We start from the raw sequence: 26,444 nt of genomic DNA on the forward strand, positions 1-26,444 counted from the left end.
ATAATATCACAAGTCACGTAGCCTCTCAATAGACTGTTGAAGGGGTATTAAAAAAAATAACAAATTATATATGAGAATCCATTCAATAAAAACATACAGTACCCTCCAAAAGTTTGAATACGCCCAATGTGTGAAACAGCAAATCACTAGTCAGAAATATCTCTTGCAGGTTCTTTACAAAGAGTGAAAAAGTTAAAAACTGATCCACTACATGCTGAGAATATAAGTCTGTCATACAAGCCAAGAATCAGTTTGAAGATTGAGGGGCTTATAGTTTAAGAAAGACGCATGTTTCATAGTATCAATAGGTTTTTACCATTTCCAAACTTCTATAGTGTAACAACTAGAGATGAGCGAGCCTACTCGGTAAGACAGCTACTCGAGCGAGCATCGCTCTTTTTGAGTAACTGCTTAGTGATCCGAGCAGGCTCGGGTGGGGTGAGTGGGTAAGCGGAGGGAAGAGAGAGAGAGATCTCCCTCACTCTTCCTCCCACACTGCTACGCTCCCCCCCACAGCCCACCCGAGCCTGCTTGGATCACTAAGCAGTTATTCGAGAAGAGTGATGCTCTTAGGGCTCGGTCACACGAGCGGAGAACTGCGCATATTTCCGTGCAGAAAAAAACGCACCGCAGGTGCAGACGAAAAGCTGCACATACCAAAGAAAGAACATATGGGTGGCAATGAACATGGTCATGACGATTTTTTCCCGCACGCTGTGCGTTTTTCTTTCTGTGCGGATCTCCCCTCATGTGACCGAGCCCTAACTATTTCAGAGTCCATTTAGACCTGCCGATTTCTTGTTTGAACAAGGTAACAATATCAGAGCTCGCTCATTCGCTTAGGCAGCCCGTTTATACAGGCAGATACATTATTGGCTCGTTCAAATGAGAAATCGTTCAATTGTTCACATTCGCTGTATAAGAGAATGAGAATGACTGAACAACTGGTATTTAAACTGAAAGGTTAGTGAACGAATCAACGATGATTTTCATGCTGTGTAAATGAACGATTTATTGTTCGATCATTGGCTACGTTTGCACTGAATGATTATAATTCATTTTCGCTTGTTTGAAAATTTATGGGAATTATAATTCTTCCGTGTAAAAGGGCCTTTGGTCAGTGGATCCTGATGACAAATTCAGGGTGGGATGACGATATAATATTTACGGGGTCTGGCAGTCTTTTGGCTGAGAGCTGCCCTTGGGGAAGACAAAGATAATAGCGTGGATTTTCCTCTCTGATCCTTTGGCTTCACCTAAAGATAAGTGGCACCAAATTCGTCCGACAGTTGTGCGCCCCCCTACTTTACAGAAATACTATTTATGTCTGTCCAACTTAATGGGCTAATTAGTACTAATAACTGTCAAAATATTATCCAATGTCTATGGCCATCTTTAACCATGTTTAATAAAGAGATTCCCGTTGCATATGGATGACCTTTTGTTACCACAGACAAAACAAATAGAAATCATAAATAGTCTTCATAGACTATGTTGCAAAAAGGACGCTCAAAATAATACATTTACTGCTTCACGACACTCTACCTGTCATAGAGTATTGTAAACATGGACATTCACACAAAAGTCAGCTGATGGGTCAATTCACTATCTTCTTATGTTACTTACCTATGCTAGTAGAATATCTTGAAAAGTTACTCAAAACTCTGGACTTGGGGGAAGAAAAAGTTTCATTTGTGTTCCATAAAATGTTAACATATTGGAAGCATACGTCAATGAGTGTCCTGTAGCTTGGGAAGGGGGTGGGGGTGCTAGTTCTCTCTATAAGAACAACTATCAATTCATATAATACTTTCCACTTTACTAGCTCTCTCCCTGAAAATATAGAAGCCTTCGTTTCATGCTGAAGTAAGAAAACAAAACAAGATCCCAAATAAACACACATTTTACAGAAAACCACTTAACACATAGACACCGGTAATTGGAAGTAGTATCAACAAACGATGTGAGAAGATACTCCAATTCTTCAGAAGCTACTGGAGACAATAACAGCACAGTTCACACAGAAAGAACCCATTTTATGGTTTGTGCTGCCAAGTAGAATTTGAAGACTCAAACATTACACAGAAATCTGACCTGGACGGAGTCTGAGAAGAAACAAACTCGAGAAACACACAGAGCACTTACTGTTCTAGGAATGGGTGGAGACAAAGATCCATTTGACATGTATGGGTCATTATTCATATTTGGCATCATGATGTAACTTGGGTATCCAGGATACGAAGGGCCTTTGCTATATAAGCCACCATCCGGATGTTTTCCAGCTATTCACAACCACAAAAACAAAAAGAGAAAAGAAAAATTGTCTTATGAAAAAGCCATTTAGAATTTACCATCAAGAAAAACATCAAGACAGAAAGTCATTTTTTATGGCAAAGAAATATTGATTTAACATAAGAAAACGCAAACTGGACATTCTAAGAAGTCATCAGAACCTCTGAATTCCCACGCCTATGCCGATTTTCCTATGGTGAATCGAGGTTCAAAAAAGCGAGGAGTAATTTTGTCAAAGTTAAGCCATGTCCACACTGCGATCGGAGGCTCAGTTCTGAGCTTCAAATAGCAGTCCCTTCAGACTTGACATGTCAAAAAGACAGAAACCACAATATAATCTAACAGAACTTATTATAAGTACTTGAGGTCCATTAAAGTATTATAAGTACTTGAAGTGGTATTCATCAAGCGATGGATCTGGCAAGGAGGTGTGGTTTCCATTACCAATGGAAGCCACAATGCAAGTAACTTGTTCATAGTAACCTCCAACCTTTAGAGGTAACACATTAAAATCATAGGTCACTCATGGGTATAACTATAGGGGATGCAGAGGATGCAATTGCAACCAGACCCAGGAACCTTAAGGGGCCCAAAAAGCCTCTCTTCTCCATATAGGGAGTCCAGTACTATGAATAAAGCATTATAGTTGGGGGCTCTGATAGAGATTTTGGATTGGGGCCCAGTAGCTTTCAGTTACGCCTCTGGGTCACGTATTTGATTAATGATGGCTGAAGCCACCAATGTTGGCAAGATAGCCCAAAAAGTCCATGATGTTAGTGGTGTATTCCACTGACATATGCCATTAGGGAATGGAAGGACAGTGCAATCCTTTGTTTCCTTGGAGGTAAGAGTTGACTGATGTGTTCAGAAGCAGCTTATTTCATTCATACATGTACTGCATTTCTAGGAGTCTTAAAGAATATATAAGAGCCAACACAAGGATCCTTAAAGGGGTTGTCCCGAGGCAGCAAGTGGGTCTGTACACTTCTGCATGGCCATAATAATGCACTTTGTAATGTACATTGTGCATTAATTATGAGCCATGCAGAAGTTATAAAAAGTTTTATACTTACCTGTTCCGTTGCTGGCGTCCTCGTCTCCATGGTGCCGACTAATTTTCGCCCTCCGATGGCCAAATTAGCCGCGCTTGCGCAGTCCGGGTCTTCTGCAGTCTTCTATGGGGCTCCGTGTAGCTCCGTGTAGCTCCGCCCCGTCACGTGCCGATTCCAGCCAATCAGGAGGCTGGAATCGGCAGTGGACCGCACAGAAGAGCTGCGGTCCACGGAGGAAGAGGCCATCTTCAGCGGTGAGTAGAGAAGTCACCGGAGCGCGGGGATTCAGGTAAGCGCTCCGGTGAGCTTTCTTTACCTCCCTGCATCGGGGTTGTCTCGCGCCGAACGGGGGGGGGGTTGAAAAAAAAAAAAACCCGTTTCGGCGCGGGACAACCCCTTTAATCTCCTGCACCCAGTCAAAAAAAAAAACAAATGACAAACTACATAAAACTGTTCCAGAGCTCCACTAACCACCTGTTTATATAGGATTAATCGGGAGGAGAGGTCAGGCTCACTGTGGTTCAAACTTCTTTCATACGAGATCCTTAGTAGCAGTAATTAATCCTCCAGGCTTTGCACGGTCAACCCACCTGAACTTCCATTCAGATATGGTTCTCTTCCCTCAGAGGGGTACATAGGATCTGGAAGGAAAGGAGGAGTGGAAGGAGAATGTGGCCAGGTTTTTTTGGCTACAAGCAAGCTTCCATAGTGATTTGAGGAGATGACGCCATATAAAAATGGTTGACAGTGAAGCTCTGCAAGATTTATACTTTATCATAAACAAACATGGATCAGCCAAGCACGCATGTTTATGGGGAGGTCGGAGAGTTCCTCCGACACCTATTCAATATGCTTGGCCTGCTTTAGGAGGTGTCCGTAGAGACACATTTCCTTCTAGGAGGCTCACAATGTAAGAGGTTTCTAATTATTTTTTCATTTTTTTTAATAAGGGGGATGTGTTTGTTGTTGTGATGGATGGTATGAAAATACTCAAAAACAGAAGCAGAGAATGGAAAATATTAGACTATGTCAGTTTTCTTTTTTTAACTCGCATTCTTTTAGCGGGATGTGTAATTTAATGTTATTACAGCTGATCTGTCATTGCTATAAAATTTCATGTGGAGATTTTCCCCAGAACACTGTATTAAAACAGTATGCTTTTGCTGTAGAAATGAAAAGAACAAAAAAAAAGAATCAAAAAAGGTCTTCGGCTCTGTTCACATCATGTTGGCAAATTATGTTCAATGGAGACCCATTCGCCCAGTGTAAGCTTTAAAAGGCAAAGCAATAAAAGACAGAATCCTTTTTGCATCCATCAGACCAGTATGAGAAGGGGAAGAGCAAAGAGTCGCAGCGGACTGATATTTTTTTCGAAAGCGCCTGTGGGCCCACAGCCAAAACCCCTCAGTCAGATTCAACCCCCTTGTTAAAAGTCCAGTCCAAGGAAAAAAGGATGAGTCACTTCTGACAATAAAGTCAGGATTTAATGCATGCCTTCTCCCACACTGCATATCTTTAGCACTAACAACAGGTTAGACATGCAAAAACCTAAAAGAAAAAACAAAACAAACACTTAAAGGTTGCACAAATTTTTGTTTGAGCTTCTTAAAAAGGTGCTATCCCAAACTTTTAAATATTGCAGCCTGGGGTCTGTAAGTTGTAACTAGAGTTGAGCGAACGTACTCTGTTTGAGTATTAGTGTACTCGAGAGCATCAAGCCATGTTAGACTCCGCCCCAGAGAGAGAGAAAAAAAAACTCCGGACCCGGCGTCCCACATACAAAAATGCTTGAACCTCCCATTGTAGCCAATGGGGTTCGTTACTCGAATAGAGCTCTTCAATGTTACGAAAAGCTCGACTTGAATAACGCAGACCCGAGCATTTGAGTGCTCGCTCATCTCTAGTTGTAACCCCCACTGATCACTTGTGCAATTATAAGAGATGCAGGGGATCTGGTTGCACCCAGGCCCAGGAGCCTTGGGGGGGGGGGGGGGGGGGGAATAAGGCCTCTCTTCTCCATATAGGGAGCCCAGTACTAAAGAATTATATTGGGGGCCCTGTTACAAGTTTTGCATGGGGGCCCAAGAGCTTCAAGTTACGCCTCTGCCACTGATGTGTTATCAACTGGGGAAGTCAACAATTACACATTTGTTGTTGCAGTTTTATGCTTTAGAACCAATCATCAATCTACGTATTGTAGCATACTGATCAGAAGTGGTCATTATATAGCTCTCCAACATATAATACAACTTCTCAGCAGGAATTATTCCCTTTTCTATCATCAAAGTAAGCAATTTGGCCACCACTCTGCCAACACCACTGGCTACACAGTTCGTACTCAAGAAGAGAGGCTGCCTCTTCACCGAAGGGTAACTGTAGTGTCTGCATATAGCTTGTGTCAAATCAATTATTCTAAAATTCATCAGCCACCGCTGCAAAATGGATCAGAGACAGCGAAAGTAAAGTCAAAGAAAACACTGTCCAAAAGCAAAATGCAATAAAACCCGCATTTTTAAAAAAAATGACAACTACGATATATTAACTCAAATGTACATTACAAGGACGTATTCCAATAAGTCGAAAGAATTTACAATGTTTCTTCTAACAAGCGAGAAATTGTAAGGCTTATTATTTTCAACCTTTTGGTTCAGATCAAGAGTTTCCAGCGGCATGTGAGCACTTGGAAAAGTTTACGATAAAAGTTGCTTATTTTTCTTTGGTGAGAGGCGATACTTGAATGTGTACGCCTGCTGTATTTTTAATGCGTCAGCTGTTAGTAAAACCACAATCGTCTTTCCATTCATAGAGTATTATTATGTCAGTTGTTCTTTGTTGGCAACTATTTATTTATGAAAACAGTGTCCTTTGTGCTACGTGTTGTGTAATGTGACCACCACACGGGACAGGCAGGCATCTCATTAGATTACGTTACCCTGGGTTTCCTTATGAATACTTGTCACATGAACAATTGCTTCTATTCATACCAATTGACAGTAATTAAACTCAGACTGTGATACAAATGTAACATAAGGTTCCCCCCACATAGTTTAACCCACAGCGGGGCTCCATTGTATACCAAATTTAAACCGGGACACCTAAGTGACAAGGGCTTGTTAGGTCCGCATTGTTTCTGGTGCCAGTAAAACAGGAGTCTGCTGCCACCAATTATGAATATTATCCCTATATTACATCATCTGAAACAACATATTAGCCTTCAAATTTAGAGAGAAAAACGAACAAATATATTTGTTGATATCGAAATCAATTTGAATTTTACAACATTTTGCCTTATAGGTTCAGAGTGTTTTAATTTTTTTTTTTTTTCCGGAACAATAATGATGAATAAGCATCATGGGTAGAGATGAGCGAGTATACTCGCTAAGGCACATTACTCGAGCAAGTAGTGCCTTAGCCGATTATCTCTCTCTCCCTCTCTCCCCCCCGCTCCCCGCCGCAACTCACCTGTCACCCGCGCCGGCCCCCGAATCTTTAGAGTCGAGCGGGGAGATACTCGGCTAAGGCACTACTCGCTCAAGTAAAGTGCCTTAGCGAGTATACTCGCTCATCTCTAATCGTAGGGCCACAAATTAGCCAAAAAGCTACTGGTTATTGCCCCATGAAAAAAGGACAGAAATCAGCCAAAGCTGATCGCATCATTTATCTGCCGCAACAATCTTTGTTTTTGGCAGTATGTGTTCCTCTGTAAAGCCTGGTTTAGACACAACGATTATTACTCAAAAAAATCTGAGCGATAATAGTGTTCTTTTTACAGTGCCAGGTGATCACTCAAGCGTTGAGCAATCACCTTGCGCTCGGAGCAGAGGAGGTAGAAGACAAGCAGCTTGCTCCCACTTGTCTTCTGCATCCAGCTGTTCTCTGCTCGGAGCACCTGGCTGTTATACAGCAGAACGCTCCGAGCGGGGTATGGAGAACTGCTCTGTTCTTCACAGCCTGCCATCAGGGAGCGGGATACAGCTGAAACAATAGTATCAGCTGTATCCCGCTGTGAATTCCTGATAACTGATCGCTGATCTTTCAGCATGCTGAAAAACAACGATCAGCGAAAACTGCATGATGTCAGAGTTAGACACAACGATTATCGCTCAAAAGACGGCTTTGAGTGATTTTTGAGCGAAAATCCTTGTGCCTAAAAGAACCACAACAATATTTGTGTTGACAATAATGGAAGCGTATGGGGACAAAATCATATTAAATGATCATTCATCTCGCAAACAATTTGCATCAGCCTATGTATAGCCTTTTGAAAACCTTGACTCGTTACGTTATTAATCAGTGCTCATTATATATTTGTCCTCTTTTGCTAGGTTGTTTAACCCCTTCCAAACAGCCGAACAACTATAAAATGTCCTAACTGCACATACCCCATACAGTAAGGACTTAAGGGCCATTTACACGGGCCGATTATTACGCAAAATTCATTCAAACTAGTAAAAATGCGTGATAATAGTTACCTATATATGGGAAAATATTGTTTACTTTTAGTTATCGCTCACTTTCAGCCCGCATAAAAATCATCGCTGGATCGCCGACTTCTCTCTGCATGCAAAAGCCCAGCAAGAAACCAGCGTAGATCTGCCTGTTTAAACACTCTGCATGAGCGCCAACAACCTCAGCGGTGATGTCATCACTCATGCGGTCGTTTATCCGACATTCGTCCCGTGTAAACAAAGCATTATATAGATGTCCACAGGATATGGACACATACCGTAGGCTTTGGAGGAGACATGCGCTTGTAATAGCCCAGATCAGAGATAATGCAGATTTCAGCCGCTACCCTTTAAATGCCACTGTCAAATCTGAAAGCCGCAGTTAAGTATGCCATACGGACCCACCTCGATCAGATCACATGGTTGCTGGTTGGGGGGGGGGGGGTCAAAGCAGCCTGGGGCCTTCTGAAAACCCCAGGGCTGTCATGATTGTTTGCCTATTAAAACCAAGCCTATGGAGTATCTTTAATATTAAAGGGGTTGTCCCGCGGCAGCAAGTGGGTCTATACACTTCTGTATGGCCATATTAATGCACTTTGTAATGTACATTGTGCATTAATTATGAGCCATACAGAAGTTATAAAAAGTTTTATACTTACCTGCTCCGTTGCTGGCGTCCTCGTCTCCATGGTGCCGACTAATTTTCGGCCTCCGAAGGCCAAATTAGCCGCGCTTGCGCAGTCCGGGTCTTCTTTTCTGAATGGGGCTCCGTGTAGCTCCGCCCCGTCACATGCCGATTCCAGCCAATCAGGAGGCTGGAATCGGCAATGGACCGCACAGAAGCCCTGCGGTCCATGGAGACAGAGGATCCCGGCGGCCATCTTCAGCAGGTGAGTATGAAGACGCCGGACCGCCGGGATTCAGGTAAGCGCTGTGCGGGTTGTTTTTTTAACCCCTGCATCGGGGTTGTCTCGCGCCGAACGGGGGGGGGGGGGGGGGGGGGTTAAAAAAAAAAAAAAAACGTTTCGGCGCGGGACAACCCCTTTAAGTCTGTAAAAAACTGTACATTCTAATGAAATACCATAGTATTGCATTGTACTGTATACAGTAAATGATCAAACGATCACAAGTCCTCTATGGGGACTTAAAAAAGAAAAAAAAATACTAACTAAAAGACTTATTACAAAAAAACAAAACAAAATTACTAAACCATTTAACCTCTCCTTTTCTCAGCTGTCGCATTAAAAAAATTAAATAAACATCCCAGGGCATCTATGGTTAGAATGGTTACAAATACCTAGCTTCATTCGAACCCTAACAAACAACAACCACCCTGCTGCAAAACTCACAGGCTTTGAAAGTCTTTGTATATGGTCCCCCTTTAGCCCGATGCAATATCCTCCCTATACACCAATATGAACCAGCCGGTACTGGGAAATAAGCTTCCATTCATGCTACACCTGGGAATCAGATCCAAATATCTCCCTCTCCCTACCTCAATGGCAAAACTTTATATCAAAAGGCAGCCATCAGGTGACTCTCGCCGAAACATCATTAAAAATACTTCATAGGACATATTTGATTCCCTCGATAATCCACAAGTACTCCCCAAGCACCTCACCAAACTGTTTCAGAAGCTGTAAGTCACTGGGGACGCCCTCTCATATCTGGTGGACATGCCTGGTGGTGAGGTCTCTCCAGAGGCAAGTGACCAACCTCATATCCAGAACCCTGGGTAAGCCATTCCCCCTCTCTCCATCCCGACTAACCTACGGGGTTCAATAATCGACAGCATAAACTCTCGCAGTTCATCTGTATGGCTGCTAGAATATACATTGCATCTCAATGGCTCTCGCCCACTCTTTTAATTGACCCAATTATTGCTAGGGTTTCAAGAATGATGCTATATGAAAAATTGTCGGCCATGAGAGAAGACAAAATTGAGTTATTTTTAAGAACTTGGCAAACATGGTGTTTGCCTGGCAATACCTGGTCTACCCAGAATACTCAGTTTAGGGTAAGAAAACAGGCAGAAGGACTCTGTGGGACGGGACAAACTCCGGAAACCGCAGTACTGACCCTAGTTCCCCCTACCGCCTTTCATAGTTCTAGGAGGTCTAACTCTGGCCTCATATTCCCCTTAAAAGGAGAGAAAGAAGAACTAAAAGAGAGCTACAGAAATACCTGTTAAATGTCCTGTAAATGGAACCCTGTGTGGAAGTTCATTGTTTAATTATTTGTTTCTACCATGACATTTCTTTTTTGCACCCCCTGCGAGGAGAAGTTTCTAGCTGATCTGCATGTAATAATTTGCTCTCAATAAAATCAGTTGAAATGTAAAAAAATAAAATAGAAATATCATTGCACCCACAAAAGGTCCAATTTACTAAAATTTAACATTATGAATCCAGCTCAGTAAATGCTGTCAGAAAATATGCAATGCCAGAACTGCGCTTTTTGGATCCCCTAGTCTGCATGAAAAAAAAAAAAGATTTAATACAAAAGGTTAAAAAAAAAAAGGATAAAAAATATATAGGGTGAACTCTCAAAACGATACCCACAAGAAACTACAGGTTGCCCTGCATAAAACAAGTCCTTACACAAACCCATGACTGGGAAAATTTGTAAAAGTTATTTTTTCAAAGTGCGAATATCAGAAATGTGACCCGGACACAGGAGAATCACTGACCCCTGGTGTTAAACTTCTGGTCAATCATTTCTTAGGGCCCTTTTACATGGGACAAGCTGTCAGGTGCAGATGCCATACAGGTCGTTCCAATGCCTTTACACAGCAAGTATCATCATTGAATGAATGAATGAATGAATGAATGGATGGAGGCAGAGCAGGCCAGTGATCGTATCGTCTGCCCATCTGTATTCACAGTAAGCAGGCAGTCGTTCATAGATGAGCAACTGCCTGTTTACATAGGCCAATTGTCAATCAGTTCTCATGCATAAACCGAACGACAAATGATGGGGGAACGAATTATCATTCGTCGTTCAGTCTATGCACTGAACGATAATTATTAATATTTTCAATGGATTGCAGGAATCCGAACAATTATCGGTCCTTGTTAAAGGGCCCTTAGTTAGATCTGTCATTGGGAAAGTTATGACCACCAAAACAGCACCTACAAGGGTTATCACCCCAACCCTTGTACAAAATTGAAAGGTAAATCCGCCCAATTATGAAATGGTACATCCATCACTTTCATATTAGTGAATAAGTGTCACTTTTCCAGAAACTTCTATAACTGGAAAAACAATGAGTAGAATTTTAAAATACACTGAGGATTTATGGTCCTTCGTGTAGAACTGCAAAGCTCGATTATATTCGCCCCACTGGAGAGAGGGACTAATCTAAATGGTGGAAATCTCTGTAGAATATGTTGTTGCTATACAAGCAACCGGACAGAAAATTAATAAAGAAATGGTACAGGAAATGACATGTTTACTGTTATCTATTTCAAGGGGAAATTACATTTTACTTGTAGCATTGGTTAGGTTTTAACTTTTACCACCAATACCAACTTTTTGACACGCTAGTCCTTTTTTACTTTGCAAGTGCACCAAATAAAGGCACTTGTGGAGATGAGGTCGTCTGACATTAGAATTGCACCTTCAGATACGTCCCATAACTCCCACTGACATAACATTCGTGAAAAGAGTTGTAAAGTCTGATTTTTTTTTTAATAAATCCATTGATTTGGCATTTAATACGATTCCATTAGTAGCTTATGTTAGTGAGTTTCTGACACTTGTAGTTCAAGAGCAGCTGGAAAGGCCATCGTCTGCCTCCCAGACTTCGTAAAATATCCTTGTCAGTAAAATACCACATTTACTCCAACAACTGTTTTTGGCCAAAACACCATTTCAGACTTTATACTGTCTGGCCACTTGCCTTTGTATACAAACTTCTACAGACTGTCTGATTAGGAAGAAATGTGGTGAAAAATATCTAAGCGTGTTCAATCAGGGTCCTCTGGTTTTACCTCAAATACTGTTTTTTATACGGGAAGGTATGTTTTCACTGGAAAAGGTTTAGTAATCGACTCAGTTGATGTTATTCTGGCGCACAGCCGTCTAGCTTGTTGACTTCAAAATAAATGTAAGGTACTCTCAAAAACTTTCATGAACCTTCCACACCTGGGAAGTTCCACCTTAATTTATTCATTGAAGTAGGGCTTGGTAGAAGATAACGTTGGTAAAGGTCAATGACCTTAGGACCCCCACCGATTCTTTGAAGAAGGGACCACATGCTTAGAACAACAAACCAACCTCTTTGATGCTGTCAGAAATATCAAGCTTTAGTAACCCTAAAGGGCTAAACTCCGACTGAAGTTGCCCTGAAAGCAATCGATCTCCAAGAGTTTGTCGCAACCCAACTTTTATCAAGTAGGTAAGCTCCATATGGCCACTCAAATATAGACTGGCACCTAGCCGAATGAATAGTCATCACGATCAGTCCACCAGAATACAAGCTGCTCTTTCGAAGCAGGGAACTCTCATCTTTGACATCCATATACCCCAATAGAGATATGGAAAGGAGTTCAACAGATATAGAAAACCCTTCAAGGCAAAACCGTGGTCCGATTTGTCCAAGTCTATGTTGCTATCCATTAAAGCTTCAATAATAGCAAAAGGTTTGCGAGAGATAAGCTCACAGAATTAATAATTTCCATTTACCCACTCCTTCTTGTAGTTTATACAAAGTCCACAGGCCAGCAGACGAAGGCAATGATCACAGGACTTTCACAAGGCATTTTCCCCTCTTTACAAGGAAGATGCGCTGTGGACAAGCAATCGTTTTTAAGTCTACATAAAAGACAGACAAGTACTTTCTTGTTTTTCCATTTGATTGCAGGGCATGTTTATACCGGGTCTTTATCGGGAACAGACATACAAACCTTCGTTGGGCCAATCATCAGCCTGTGTAAGAGGCCTTTTAGTGTCCCTTTAAAAGCTCTTTTATAATGGGATGCTTTTATAAAGATAGAGATAAATTATTTGAACTCACCATCATCTGGGTGTTCTCTGGACTTTTCATGGTAAGAGTCCTGTCTTCTTCTTGAAATCTGAGAAATAGTTAACAATGTTATTGTGTAGAAGAAATTGATCATAAGCCTATACTTCTATAGTACAACTACACCCCCACCTTACGTTAACACTTCCCATTCACGATATACTAGTGATAGTTTTGATGTTACTATAGACATAATACTTTTTTTTTTGTTATGCATCACATTTATGAAACTTCAGCAGAACGTGGCCTTATACTGTATGATAAGGAAACCAGTCTTCACTTTATAGGTGCATTGGTGATTAAAGTTTGCCACAAATGTATGGTTCAAAAGGAGTAAAACCAGAGCAAAACTCCCCAAAAACACAATGTGTTAGTATTTGTGCTAAGGCTAGGCATACGCTAGCCTAGCAAATTTTGAGGTCATGTGCTGTTCGTGTAATACCATAGACAGCTCAGGCCCAATTAAACCAATTAAAGTGTACGAGGCTATACTTATAGACGTTTTTTCACAAGGACCTGCATGATAAAGCTCAAGGCATGTCCTATTCCTGTCCATTTCATGGACATGAATGAATGTGAATGTGCTGTGTATATGGGACACTACAAGGGCTGGTGTCTGTGTGCTGTCTGATGCAAGCTGTGCCAGAGCCTCATAGTTGGCAAGTTTGCACCTAGCCTACAGCACCTTAATAGAATTAATTAGCCTTTCATCAAGGTCTTCTTAAAGACAGTATGAAAAGTAGGAAGCACAAGTACAGCAAATAAGATGTATCATTTTACTTACCAAGAAACAATACAGGAATGAAAACGCATAATATAGTTCATTCGCAGATGAACTATTCCCTTACGCATCAGCCAATGACACTGGAATTTTGCTGGCTAGTCAATCAATTATGTAATATCCGAAAAGCATGGTAATGCCTATGACCAACTTTACAGTTCAACCTTAAACCTTAACATTTTGGTATAATAAACCCTCTAAATCTTTTAATTTAACTCTCCTTTACCATCTTTGCGAATACTCAAGATGCAGAACTGAAGTCAATTCTCCTTTGCCACGAAGGCAAGGATTTTACTTACGGATGTAGAGAGGCAAACAGTAGGATTATAACCCTACTAGAGATGAGCGAGCATACTCGCTAAGGACAATTACTCGATCAAGGTTTGGCTGCCGGCGCGGGGGAAAGGTGAGTTGCGGCAGTGAGCAGGGTGGAGCAAGGGGGAGAGAGGGAGAGAGAGACCTCCCCTCCGTTCCTCCCCGCTCTCCCCCGCTGCTCCCTGCCCGCCGCCGGCAGCTGAATCTTTTCTTCCGAGCGGGCAGGTACTCGCTAAGGACAATGCTCTCTCAAGTAATTGTCCTTAGCGAGTATGCTTGCTCATCTCTAAACCCTACCATTGATATACTACTTATATGAAGCATAAAATGTATGGGTATAATAATAATAATGAACAGTGGGGCAGACAAAACCCCAACAGTGAAGCCATCCTATTAACATTGGATTTCGTTCCTGCTGGAACAAGGTATTAGATAAAGTGTTTAATAACTTAAGAGGACTTCCATCTGACAGTAATTACCCAGTTTGCATCTGTTCATTAATCCACTAAGTGCTGGAAGTCCCAACTTTTTAAAAATATTCTTTAGAAGGCTGGGTTTTAGTTTTCAAATGGCGGCCTTCAACCAAATATTAGTACAGGATGTACTTTATGCATTAAGTAACATATAAACAGAGACACAAAAATGTACTATCCAAGAAAAAGCAGCTTGTGCTCAATTACCGAAAGATGGCCAGTAGGGAACATTTATAAAAAACGTGGTGCAAATGAATAGCAGATATAAAAAAAAAAGTATCAACACTTTTGCTGACAACGCTCATAGGAACCAGACTTCAGACATCATTTTTACCAGGTAGAGCTGGGCGATTTGGCTAAAAGCCAAAATCTCAATTTTCTTTTTTTTTGTTGTTAAATAGGCCAAGGACACTTTTTTACATCAGGGAATCACAGACACAGCAGTTCCTTTTATATATATTGATTATGAGGATTGAATAGTTCGATTCTGATAATAGCACCGATCAAAGAATTGCTGTTTATGCGGTTCCCTTATGTAAAAGGATGGGGTATGAACGTTCGTTATATACACACGAAGGATTGGGTTCCATACTCTACAGTTATCCTAGCCGCTATGTACTATGCACACACCCAATCACTGCCTCCATATACTGTCCTCTTCTCATTTCATTACAGCCTCCATATACTGCCCTCTCCTCAGTTACACCAACACTTCCCGATGTCCTGCACACCCCATTTCCACCACCCTACCATCACCACCAGCCTGATATTAACCCCACCCACAGGGGGCAGGGCTAATCTTGATTTCACAATCCTGACGAAAGTTAGAATTGTGACTCAAGTCAAGTGAAAATCAAATTAAGTTAGAAATTAAAGCAGTCATCTGACTGTTTTTTCTGGGCAAATAGTCTACTTTTGAAATGTACTAGTTTACATTTAGAAGTCAAGGGATATGCCCATAACAATCCAGTGTTGAAATACACATTTTTCCATGCCTGCCCTAATCACCACCTGCTTTCCCAGCAAACTCTGCAGGTCTTCTCTGTGTATTCCAGTCACTTCCTTGCACTACATACCCCTGTGAGGCACCATCTTGATGGTAAGATTTTCTTACTTTGCCTTTTAAATCAATCCCATAATGCATCAGCCCAACATCACTAAAATCCATACCATTTTTGTCTGCAGGGGGAACGGTTTATCATCATCTTCTACATTCACCGAAATAAGCTACAGCCGATAAGTCTAAAGTCAGGAGGATGAGCTGTGATTTCCTCTATTATAACTGTGTGATCATCTTCAGTAACTGTGACAGCAGTGCCTGTGTGCCCCATAACACACTTGTTTAGTAAATCCATGTAATAGCATAAAAAAAGAGAAATTGTCTAGAAAATGAATCCATAACCCCCAAGTAAGTTTCAGTTGGTCAGAATGTAGATCACATGACCATCTAAAGAAAGCAAGGCTAGGAGTTTCAAACAGAGAGAAATAACCAACCAAGGTAACACTAGCTCACTTACATACACTCTGACAAAAAATAAAATCAAGCCCCTAGATGGAGTTGTCATTTTCCTGCAAAACTAGGCATGCGGTTTCATCTCAGGCAGATATGATTAGATGCACGGTCTTGCCATCTGAGACCCTAAAAGGGTTTCCACCCTTGGCCTATATAAGGGCTCTCAGAGGCCACTTGTGTGTAGTGACTTCTTTTTCCACTTTTGTAGAGCTTGTTGACCACTGGACACCTCTACAACGTAATCAAAGAGATTTCACCCAGTTATCAAAGTTTGGGAGGTGGCATTATTGAAATGAGAGAAGCTGGTTGGTCATATCCCCGAATTGCCCACCATCTGGGCCATTCTGACCAGACTGTTAGGAAGTGTTGGGACCAGTGGATGCGTGAGGGCACACACACACAAGGTAACCGGGCTCAGGACACCCTCGACAGACCATCAGTACAGAATATTGTCTGATCATACGGCAAGCATGAGCAGCTCCAACAGCCTTCTGTCCACCACCCAGAGACAGCTGCATCGCTACAGGTCTCCGTGTCTGTCGGAATAATTTTCAGATGCTTGGCTGAGGGCATTTGGTCTCATGGTGCTCCTTATGTGTACTGCCTTTGACACCCACCGTCACCTCAGTTTGCAGTGGTGTCATGAACGAGAAAATTTGACTGTTGCGGAGTGGCACCACGTTGTCTTCAGTGACGACTACAGGTTTAGTTGTGGCATAGACAATGGTCGTATTTGTGCCTGGAGAACTAGGGAAGAGGGCCTCAAACCTGCCTTGGCTGTGGAGCCACCCACTGTTGGTGTGATGGTCTGGGGGGCCATCAGTCAGTCACCCCTAGTAGTGGTACGGGGGCCAATTACAGCTCAGTTGTATGTTCAGGACATCCTGCAGCCACGTGTGTTCCTCCCACAGCGGCTTCCAAGAGACCTTTTTCATGCAGGATAATACTTCCCAGTTGCCAGATTTATCACCAATAGAAAATGTATGGGACCATCTGGGATGCAAACTTCATTAGCCTAGATGATTGCACAATCTAGAGGCTCAGATACAGCAAATGTGGACAGATATGCCGCAGGATACCATACAGAACCTGTATGCCTCCATGCCCGCCCGTATCACAACTTGTATCCAAGCTAGAGGCGGTACAACAGGGTACTAGAGCCTCCATGCCGCCTGTATCACATCTTGTATCCAAGCTAGAGGTGGTACAACAGGGTACTAGAGCCTCCATGCCGCCTGTATCACATCTTGTATCCAAGCTAGAGGTGGTACAACAGGGTACTAGAGCCTCCCTTCAAGTGTTCAGTCTTCTCCAGTAAATTATCCTTTTGCTCTGATATTGTAATCACTTACTTATATCAATGCTGCAATCACACAGAGAAAGTTTCATTTATTTCTGACAACTCCTAGATACTTGATTGTTTTTGACAAGTGCACACTGGGGTAGGGTTTATAACTGCATGAATGAATTTTAAAAAAACACCGAACAGAGTGGCTTTTTAATTTTCTAAACTGCACTTTAAAAAGAAGGGGTGTAATCTGATTGGCTGGAAGATAATCTGAAAAATACTAGACCTTCTGAGATTCAATTTACCAACTGATAAAAAAAATAGAAATGATGCAATTCATGGAGTGCGGCACCATGCACATTATATTATAGGTGCTATCAATAAATAGCATTTGCCACTCAATTGCTAGTAGATGTAATGCCAGCTGTAGCCTCCCATCAGTCTAACTGAAGCAAAGCCATGACCGGATGTTGTATATGTATACCAAGCACGGGTGTCATATGTGTCCACCGATTACAAGAAAATCCTCATACACAGTAAGCCTTACTATATTAGGGGGCTTCAGGCAGAGGGAACAGACTTGGCAAATAGAGACATTCCATATAGACATTTTATATAGCAGACTTGTTCGACTGACAGCTCCAGACTCCACCCACATACATTCAAAGAACGGGAAAAGCTGCTCTCCGACTCCTATGGGAGGGGCTTACTTCTGCAGACCAAAATAACTGAGCAGACCCTTAGAATATAGAGACAATGCCCTCTAGGATGCTTTTCGACTGAAGATGCAAAGTCCCCCTTACACATAAATCGTCCAAACCTGCTCATTTCTGTGGGACCAAATGACTATTGCTTGTGTATGGGGGCTTTCCGACTAACCCTTCCCAAGAGAAGACATTGTGAAAAAGAAGGATCAGCACACTGAAATTTAATGTTCGTTTTTTTTTTTTTTGCTACTCCCTGGAGATAAACGCACAACCAGAGGTGTCTGGCAGGGGCTTACTCCTCTCTGCCCATTGAAAACACATGAACCCTCAGTCAAACCAAGTGTTCATGTGTATGATGGAGTTGGGAGATCTGGCTATTGACCAAACCAGGGTTTGCCCGACAACTACAGTCTAAGAGCCTTTATAGGGCCAATGGCCATCTCCAATAAGCTCATAAACATACATGTTGAGCTTGGCCAACAACGTTATATACCAGATTCTCACTTTTCCTGAACTCTTCTGTCAGGTGACAATGGGGATGCCCCTATACAAATATGTGATTGGCGGAACATATGTGCTGGGTGTCAGAGAAGTAGCAAAAAGCCACCCGGCCTTGGCCAGGGTATTCAAATACGCAGCTAGGACAGTAAACGGAATATTTTGCCCCGGTGAAGAAAAAGTATGACTCATGGAGGAACATATTTTAACAGGTCAAATAACTATCAATTTACATTAGACTCCCATTCATTTCAGTGGGGAGGGAATGCGTATGCGCCATCTGCTCTCCCCAGGAGAAAGGAACTAAAATACAGCCGACCTTGGGATCACCGTTGGCCATGGGCTGGCCATGGAAAAGTAGCCGGGCATCACGCCCTTAGGAAACAAAGTTGTCATAGACAACCAGCACTTCCGAATCCCATGGACCTGGCTCTTGATTAGTGAAAGCAGTAGTGTAGCTAGGATTTTGAAACCAATTTATAGCTTTAGATCATTCAGGGTTTATGTGGACAGGAAAGATCGGATGTCACATGGAGACTTTATCTCAACCACATTTCAGGCCGCCCGAAAGCAGTTTACCCACTGTAATTGCTCTGTGGGTAGGCCATATGAAGTTTCACTAAGAGTTAGCTAAAGAAAGCAATGAGATAATTCAATAATAAGAGAACAGAGATAAGACCACAAATCATTTTTAATGAATGAATTAACCTACAGCACCCTAAATAAATTGTCATATTACATAAGCATTCCACTGACAATACAAAGTCCAAACAAAGATAACGTTACGTTTAGGAGTTTTCCCCGAAAATTGAGACTGTTGAGAGATTGTGATTAAAAGGGACACTTTAAAATATACCGCAGTAAGGCAAGATGTTTATGCTGCTGTGTAATTTAAAGCATCTCTTTAATTAGGATCTTTAACCTGATCTGACAGGTGGAGGGGGCGCTATTACACTCTAGAAGGTAGACTTGGTTAGAATGGTATCCTTGCATACTACTCAACAAGTGTTGTGTGGTTACATTGGCAACTCTAAGGGCTCATGTCCACGACCGTGTTTTCACCGCGTATTAAGCATGCGTTGTATGGACGTGTGATACATGCTGATTGGAGTCAATTAAAGTCAATGGACTTTAAAAATTCCAGCAATAGTCGTCCTGTATAAAGTGGAGCCAGACGGGGTACTGAGAAAGAAATTGCTCATTAGCCGCTCATCGCTTTGTTTCAGCTCACTGAAACCAAGCTACTGATGAGCAACTTCTCGCTCAGTGTAAACAGGCAGTCGTTCATCTATGAACAACTGCCCGTTCACAGTGAATGGAGGTGGATGAGGGGAAGAGATCTCCGATGCTCTCCATTACTGAATGACTATCGCTCCTAGGTGAAAGCACTCAGATAAAAAAAGAAGAGAAATATATATTAGTACTTGCCTCTTAAATGTTCCACTTACTCCAGCACCCGTCCTGTGCTGTTCATCGTTAACTCGAACATTGCAGCCAATCGCGTTCTTCAGTGGTTATGTGCCATTCGTGCAGACATGACGACTGAGGATGGCAATTGGCAGCAGTCAAGTGAACTATAAACCATACACGACTGATGCAGGAGCTTCCAGCACCAGACCTCGGCGGCGCTGGAGCATGGGCGTGGGGGGACATTTAAGAGGCAAGTTCAACTACTTATCTGCTCCCTGCCAATTTTACTTTTAATTTCGGAAAATCTCTTTAACAAAGTGATCTAGTCTCTAAATGACTGAAAGTTTCAGAACTAGAGATGAGCGAGTATACTTGCTAAGATATAACTCGAGCGAGTAGTGACTTAGCCGAGTATCACCCCGCTCGTCTCTAAAGATTCGGGGGTCGGCGGGTGGCGGGGGAGAGCAGGGAGGAACGGAGGGGAGATCTCTCTCTCCCTTTCTCCCCCCCGCTCCCCGCTGCAACTCACCTGTCACCCGCGCCAGCCCCCGAATCTTTAGAGACGAGCGGGGAGATACTTGACTAAGGCACTACTCGCTCGAGTAATATGCCTTAGCGAGTATACTCGCTCATCTCTATTCAGAACCATCACCTCTGCCGCCTGTATAAGAAAGAGACCCGAGAGATCCTCAAGTAATTCATCATAAATGACAAAACTTCAGATCAGTAAGCCATGTTGGACACCAACAAGGGTCAGGAAGGGTAGTTTCTCCTTATGGAGGCCGCCTAGTAAGGGTGAGGAGAACTGTAAGGCCATATTATAAGGGTCCTCTGGGAAATCTGATATGCAAGTGGAAGATGCTACAATGCCTCTGCAGCGCCACTTATTGGAAGGTAGCTTTACTACAAGTTAATCTCCAAATTTTAACAGGCCTCTAAACATGACTGGAAATATAAGCCAAAGACAGTCTTCTCCAGAGGAAGAGGAGGGAACAAAAAAAAAAAACAAACTCACCGTATGCAAATTGATCCTCAAAAGACTTTCGAAAGGGCCAAGTGACAGGGTCAAGTCAGTCTAACACCAGCATTAAAACCAACAGAGCTTACATGCCCAAGCATGTTACTACAAAAAGCAGCATTTTATTAAACAACTAGGAATTATGGTATTTTATAAAAGCTACCATGGATACACGGGTAATTCAGCCAATACGATGAGTGTTTATTACCATGTGCATCTACAGTAACAAGCTTGTGTCTACCCAATGGGAAGTCATTCTACTCCTAGGAATTGCTACATGTTATATATTTACTCAAATGAATAAACTTAGGCCGGCTTCACACAAGTACAAGCACATTTGCGCGTGCCTAAGCGCTGTGTTTTTTGTGGAATGAATGATGCTTTTTTTGCGCACACATCAGCATATTCCCCAGTACTCTTTGCCCCCACAGGGCATGTTCATTTGTGTGCAGCAAACAAGATGGAGCGATTGTAATTGCTAATTAGTTCCAGATATGTTCTAGTCATCTCCTTGCGTATTACACGCACAAGTGTGCACCCCCTCCCCACATTGACGTGCAAATACAAAAAAAAAATAGAATGACAGAAATGCGCAGGAAAAAAATACGGAAATGTGAAAGAACTTATTGAAATCAATGGGTTCTATTCTCTGTGTTTTGCACGCACAAGTATGTTCGTGTGAAGCTGGCCTTAAACTCAAACAACCACTCATTGTTATATGGTCTATGTCAAAAACATTTTGGGGCAGATTCATGAAACGGTCTTGAAAAGAAAAAAAACAAAAACAACTGTTAGTTGTCTGTAGCAACCAATCACAGCACAGTTTTTATTTTCCAATAGTACAATAATAGAAAAAAAGTTTGCACTGTGATTGGTTGCTATGGGCAACAAAGAGTTTTTTCTTTTTAGATAGTTTCATAAATTTGCCCAAGTTTACTACAGATCACTACTACAGTGGCTTGGAGTTACTTCTGTTTAGAAATTGTGTTATAAATTATATGATTTCAGTAGAAGTGTTACATTGAATATTATTTTCAACAGAGCTGAATATATTTATTATTCAAGGTCTAGGTTAAAAAAAACCCAAAGCAAATAAACAAAAGAAACACAAGACTTCAAGATTTTCAAAGCAACTAATTTGAATCGTGAGGATCACAAGCATCCCTTGCAGATCCAATCTGGCATGCATGCACTACATGGTGGAGCAATGAGCGTACAGTATCTACAAGGAGCAATCATCTCATTCTAGAATAGTCAAGATTTTTTTCTTAATGGACTTGATTTGCCATAATCTGCATATTGGGCCCATATTCACGGTAAAACTGAAAAAGTAAAAAAAAAAAAAAAGACTAATTTTTAAGGCTGATCAGATTTAGCATTTTGCACCTTGTATGTTCTGTGATCACGCTGGATCCCTTGGGCTGACTTGTGTTCTATCATTTATGCAGTGTTGAAATCCCAATTACAATGATAAAAAAGAATAGTGATGAAACTATTGTCTGCCCATGCTGAAGCAATAGACGTGAAACAATTCAATACTTGTTTTCTGTCGGCTCCATATCAGCTCTTAGATCGGAGCTTACTAAAATTATGTATCAGCAATGTAAAAATAATCTCATGAAAGCAACGTCTGATTGGTTTAGGTAATTTTTCCTCTAGTAAAATCCATTATGTAGACTAAATTATCTCCTGACTATAAAATAATAGGATGCACAGTAAAATTTTGTAATATTAGACGTGAGGTGAAGGGGAAAAAGTGATAAAACATCGGGGTGGGCACACTCCTTTATTGTCAAAATATGCTAATATACAATTCACTTAATGCAGCTTCACCTGCAGTCTGCTTTCCTTGTGTTGGCCACAGCTGGCTATGGGGAAACTTGTGTGATGACAGCCCAATTGTGAACACAAGAGCCTTCTTTCAGCAAGAACATTTACCTCTACGAGAAGTGCTGCATTATGTATCTGGCAACAAAGAGGTTAAAATTTACTTGAAAAATCCATTAAAACAAGGGTTAAATAAAGCTAAAATAAAAATTAAGTCATAGCTATGTAAAAGGACAGGATATACGTATTTATTAAACAGGAGGCACAAAAATGTTAATGGTAAATTTCATAAGAAATGTGGACTTTATGACCAAACTCTATATAAAGAGGTCATCACTACTACCCCATTTACAAAGTCTAAACTCAAATCCTCCAATTTAGTCTCTATTCTGAAAATATTTGGAGATCCCCAAGCTTCCCACCGTAGGACTTGCACAGATGTGCAGAATAAAACCATGTAAATGGTCATAAATTGCCTAATGATGAGCTACTTGCATGTGATTTGTAGCCTACTATCCAATGCACTCCTTCTATAAAAATGTTTGAATCTAGAACAAAGCAAATTTAAATAGGTCGCTGTTTAGTTGCATATAAAACGCATTTTTTAGTGCAGTCGATTATAGGCCTTAAGATATAACAAATTGTATAGCGAATTAATTGCTTCATGTTAGGCCAATTAATCTATGTTGGAAAAGACACGGTGCCAGAAACACAATGAAAGACTAATTAAAAATAGAGTTCTTGACATATGTTTGGCTCATTGAACCTTCACAAGAGGCCACGGGACTTCTGTGAACTTTCTCCTCTATGGGGACATAGGCTCATGGTGCCTGACTGGTGTCTTTTTGTGCCATCAAGGTTCCTTTTGGAGGGAGGGGTTATTCGGTCACACAAAAAAGCAAAGGCTATTTATTCATTCACTACTTGCTCTAATGAGCTTTTCATGCATATGTGTGTATACACACAGCCTGAGCTCTTTGGGGAGTTCCCAGGAATGGGTCAAATTAAACAAAATTCAAAGGGCTAAGGCAGGGCTATAGCATTACAGGGGTTAATCTTAGATTAGATAGGCTAGGGAAAGTTTACATACAGGCAAAGGAAGGCAGACACAGAACCTGAAGAGATAAGGGTGACTCCAGTCATCTGTGTGTTACCATTTCAGTTGCTGGGAAACAATTTGACAAGTGCCCTGAATATACAATGTAGCATTTACAACTGCACAACACACAAACTTATATCACCCTGTGTTCACTTTCCTAAATCTGCTCTACTCATTGGGGAAGTCCAAAAACAGCAGGAGCCAAAAACATGGCTGAACGTAGGACTTTCTTCGTACATATGCTGGTTGACATCAAGCAGTTTGTAAACTGCCTGGATAGTAAGTCCAATACCATTGTCTCCATTTAAAGGAGACAGCACAAACAAAAGTCATGCTTTCCAATGCTCTGTATAAGTCACAGCACTATGAATGGTATGACCCACACAGACCAGGGTGATCTCAGGTTTATTATGAATTAGTGCTCAACTTCTGACAACTGCAAACAGCAATGTTGCTTTAGGCCACTTTGTGATTGTTCTCAGTAAAGGAAACCAAGTCATCTTGTAGATAGGATACCTTTTAATGGCTACCAAAAATACATGATGTTACAGCAAGCTTTCGGGTTCTATCGACCTTTCGTAGCCTGACCTGAAAGCTCGCTGTAACATCATGTATTTTTGTTAGCTATTAAAAGGTATCCTATCTACAAGATTACTTGGTTTCTTTTACTGAGAACAATCACACTTTACTGGCCACCACCGTACCAAATTTTTGTTTTTCCATTTAGGCCACTTTCACACGGCAGTATTTGTTAGCCAAAAGCAAGAATGAACACTACATCTAAAAAGTATAATGGAAAGATTTGCACCTCTTCTGTTTATTGGATTCATTCCTGGTTTTGGCTTACAAATACCAATGCAAGATACTGCGGTCGGAAAAATGGCCTTATATGAATAAAATAGTCTTAAACTGTTCTTGGAAGAACATTGGTGATGGCGTTTTTTATGGAAAATCAAGTTAGCTCTGGGTGCATTAAACACACATGCTTCTGGGAAGGAAATCCCTGGTGAAATAAACAGTAGACATGTCAGGTTGAAAGGCTGGGTCATGTACCAGTAGGCACCCATGTGGCTTATAATCTTTCAGCCTGGCTGCTATAAAATAATAGCTCTTATTAATGTAGCAGAAATAGAAAAGAAGAAACCCAAGTGTAATAAAAACTGCAGGAGATAAAATATGAATGAGGAATCCTATGAAGACTACAGTGATATGGAATATTTTTTTCTTTATATGATAAAAAAGGCAATTAAATGTTTAATAGGAAAATCTACACTTCCAACAGTCCTGCCCCAGGTCCTATTCACCCCATCCTGGACCTGCTGCCCACCCATCACAGTTACCTGTGGTCAGCTACTGCTTATTTGGACAGATGTGGCAGACTGTTGCTTCCTGCTCTCTTTTTGTTTTACTTATTAAACATTCATGTGCTGCCATACAAATATCTGCATCCTGCAATGACCACAAATGTGTATGCATGTAGAAGTATGTAGCGAATAACTAAACACAACTGTGTAACACCACCAGACAGGGAAAACTGCCAGGTTGTATTACAAACAGTGTTCTACTTTCTATTGATACTACATTGTTATAGTTTACCTTCATAGCAAGCATCCAACAATAACTATTGTGCAATATCTATCCAGTCAGCTAAAATGTTACATAAAAGGGATATTGTTACTTATTTCGTTTTGATTAGTCATAACAATGAATCATCCTTGCACCACCAGCACTGCTCACATGACTAATGGAGGTGACATGCTAAGGCCAAACACACATCTAGTTAGAAGTTTTTTGGGGAAAAAAAACTGGAAGTGATGTGTCCAGAGTTACTGATCCAGTAAATTGCGGAAGATCAAATGAATAACCAAATTCTAAAGATTCACTGCAAGCCATCCTCTTCTCCAAATAATTGTATGCCACTACTGGCTGCACTCACAGCATGCCAGACATACACATTCAGATTAAGGGCTCATACACAAGGGCGGATGCAATATCAGTGCATGAAAATTGTACCTTTTCGCTGCCTTTTTTTTTTTGCATTACACAAGTGTGCTACATGCATATTTACAGTTTTTCACATACAAAATAAAAAAAAAATGCAGAAGGCCCGATTACTGTCACTATTTTTTTCTCCATTGGCTCCTGGCAACATGCGTAAAAACACAGTGAATATGGATGCTGCATTTTTAGGCACGTTCATATAGACTTTAAATGGACAATTTCAGTTGATGACTATGGACCAAAATAGGACATGCAGTGATTTTTTTTTTCATGTGACCAGTCAGTGTGTGGAAAAAAAAAAAAAATGAACACTCATCCAAATACTCCAATTCCGATCAATGGGAATTATGATGTCCATATGTTGTCCGTAAGAAATACAGACAGAAAATACACCCGTGTGAATGAGCTCTAAGAAATGTGCTTGATCTTCATAGTTATAGGTGGAATTCCATTGAAATGCCCCACAAAAGTCATAATACAAATCTGTAGATCTAGATGAGAAGAAATAGTCCAGAGATATACAAAAATGCACATGCATGGCAAAATGCTCAGATTTGTGCACCGAATTCCATTCAACATATGGGTCAACCCCCATGTCTGCCAGCTGTGGGCTGATAATAGTTAAAGACTCTGAATTTGTCTCTTTAAAAAATGTATTAAATCACTACTGAAAAGTGTTTCGGGGGGGCATTGTCATTT

General features: G+C 41.2%; 1 protein-coding gene across 4 annotated transcripts in view; it reads right to left on the bottom strand.

Annotated features, from left to right (window-relative positions):
• LEF1 (lymphoid enhancer binding factor 1) overlaps positions 1-26,444 on the bottom strand; it is a 117,539-nt gene that overhangs the window by 90,137 nt on the left and 958 nt on the right. For 3 of the 4 annotated variants that reach the window (XM_066573815.1, XM_066573816.1, XM_066573817.1), the window contains exons 2-4: positions 22,652-22,783; positions 12,810-12,867; positions 2,146-2,282 (exon numbers count right to left, since the gene is read on the bottom strand). In XM_066573815.1, coding sequence (XP_066429912.1) covers positions 2,146-2,282; positions 12,810-12,867; positions 22,652-22,783 — 327 coding nt within the window. The remainder of the gene's footprint in view (positions 1-2,145; positions 2,283-12,809; positions 12,868-22,651; positions 22,784-26,444) is intronic. The other variant, XM_066573818.1, reaches the window with a different exon arrangement.

Source organism: Eleutherodactylus coqui, chromosome 7, assembly GCF_035609145.1.
Source record: "Eleutherodactylus coqui strain aEleCoq1 chromosome 7, aEleCoq1.hap1, whole genome shotgun sequence".
NCBI lineage: Eukaryota > Metazoa > Chordata > Amphibia > Anura > Eleutherodactylidae > Eleutherodactylus > Eleutherodactylus coqui.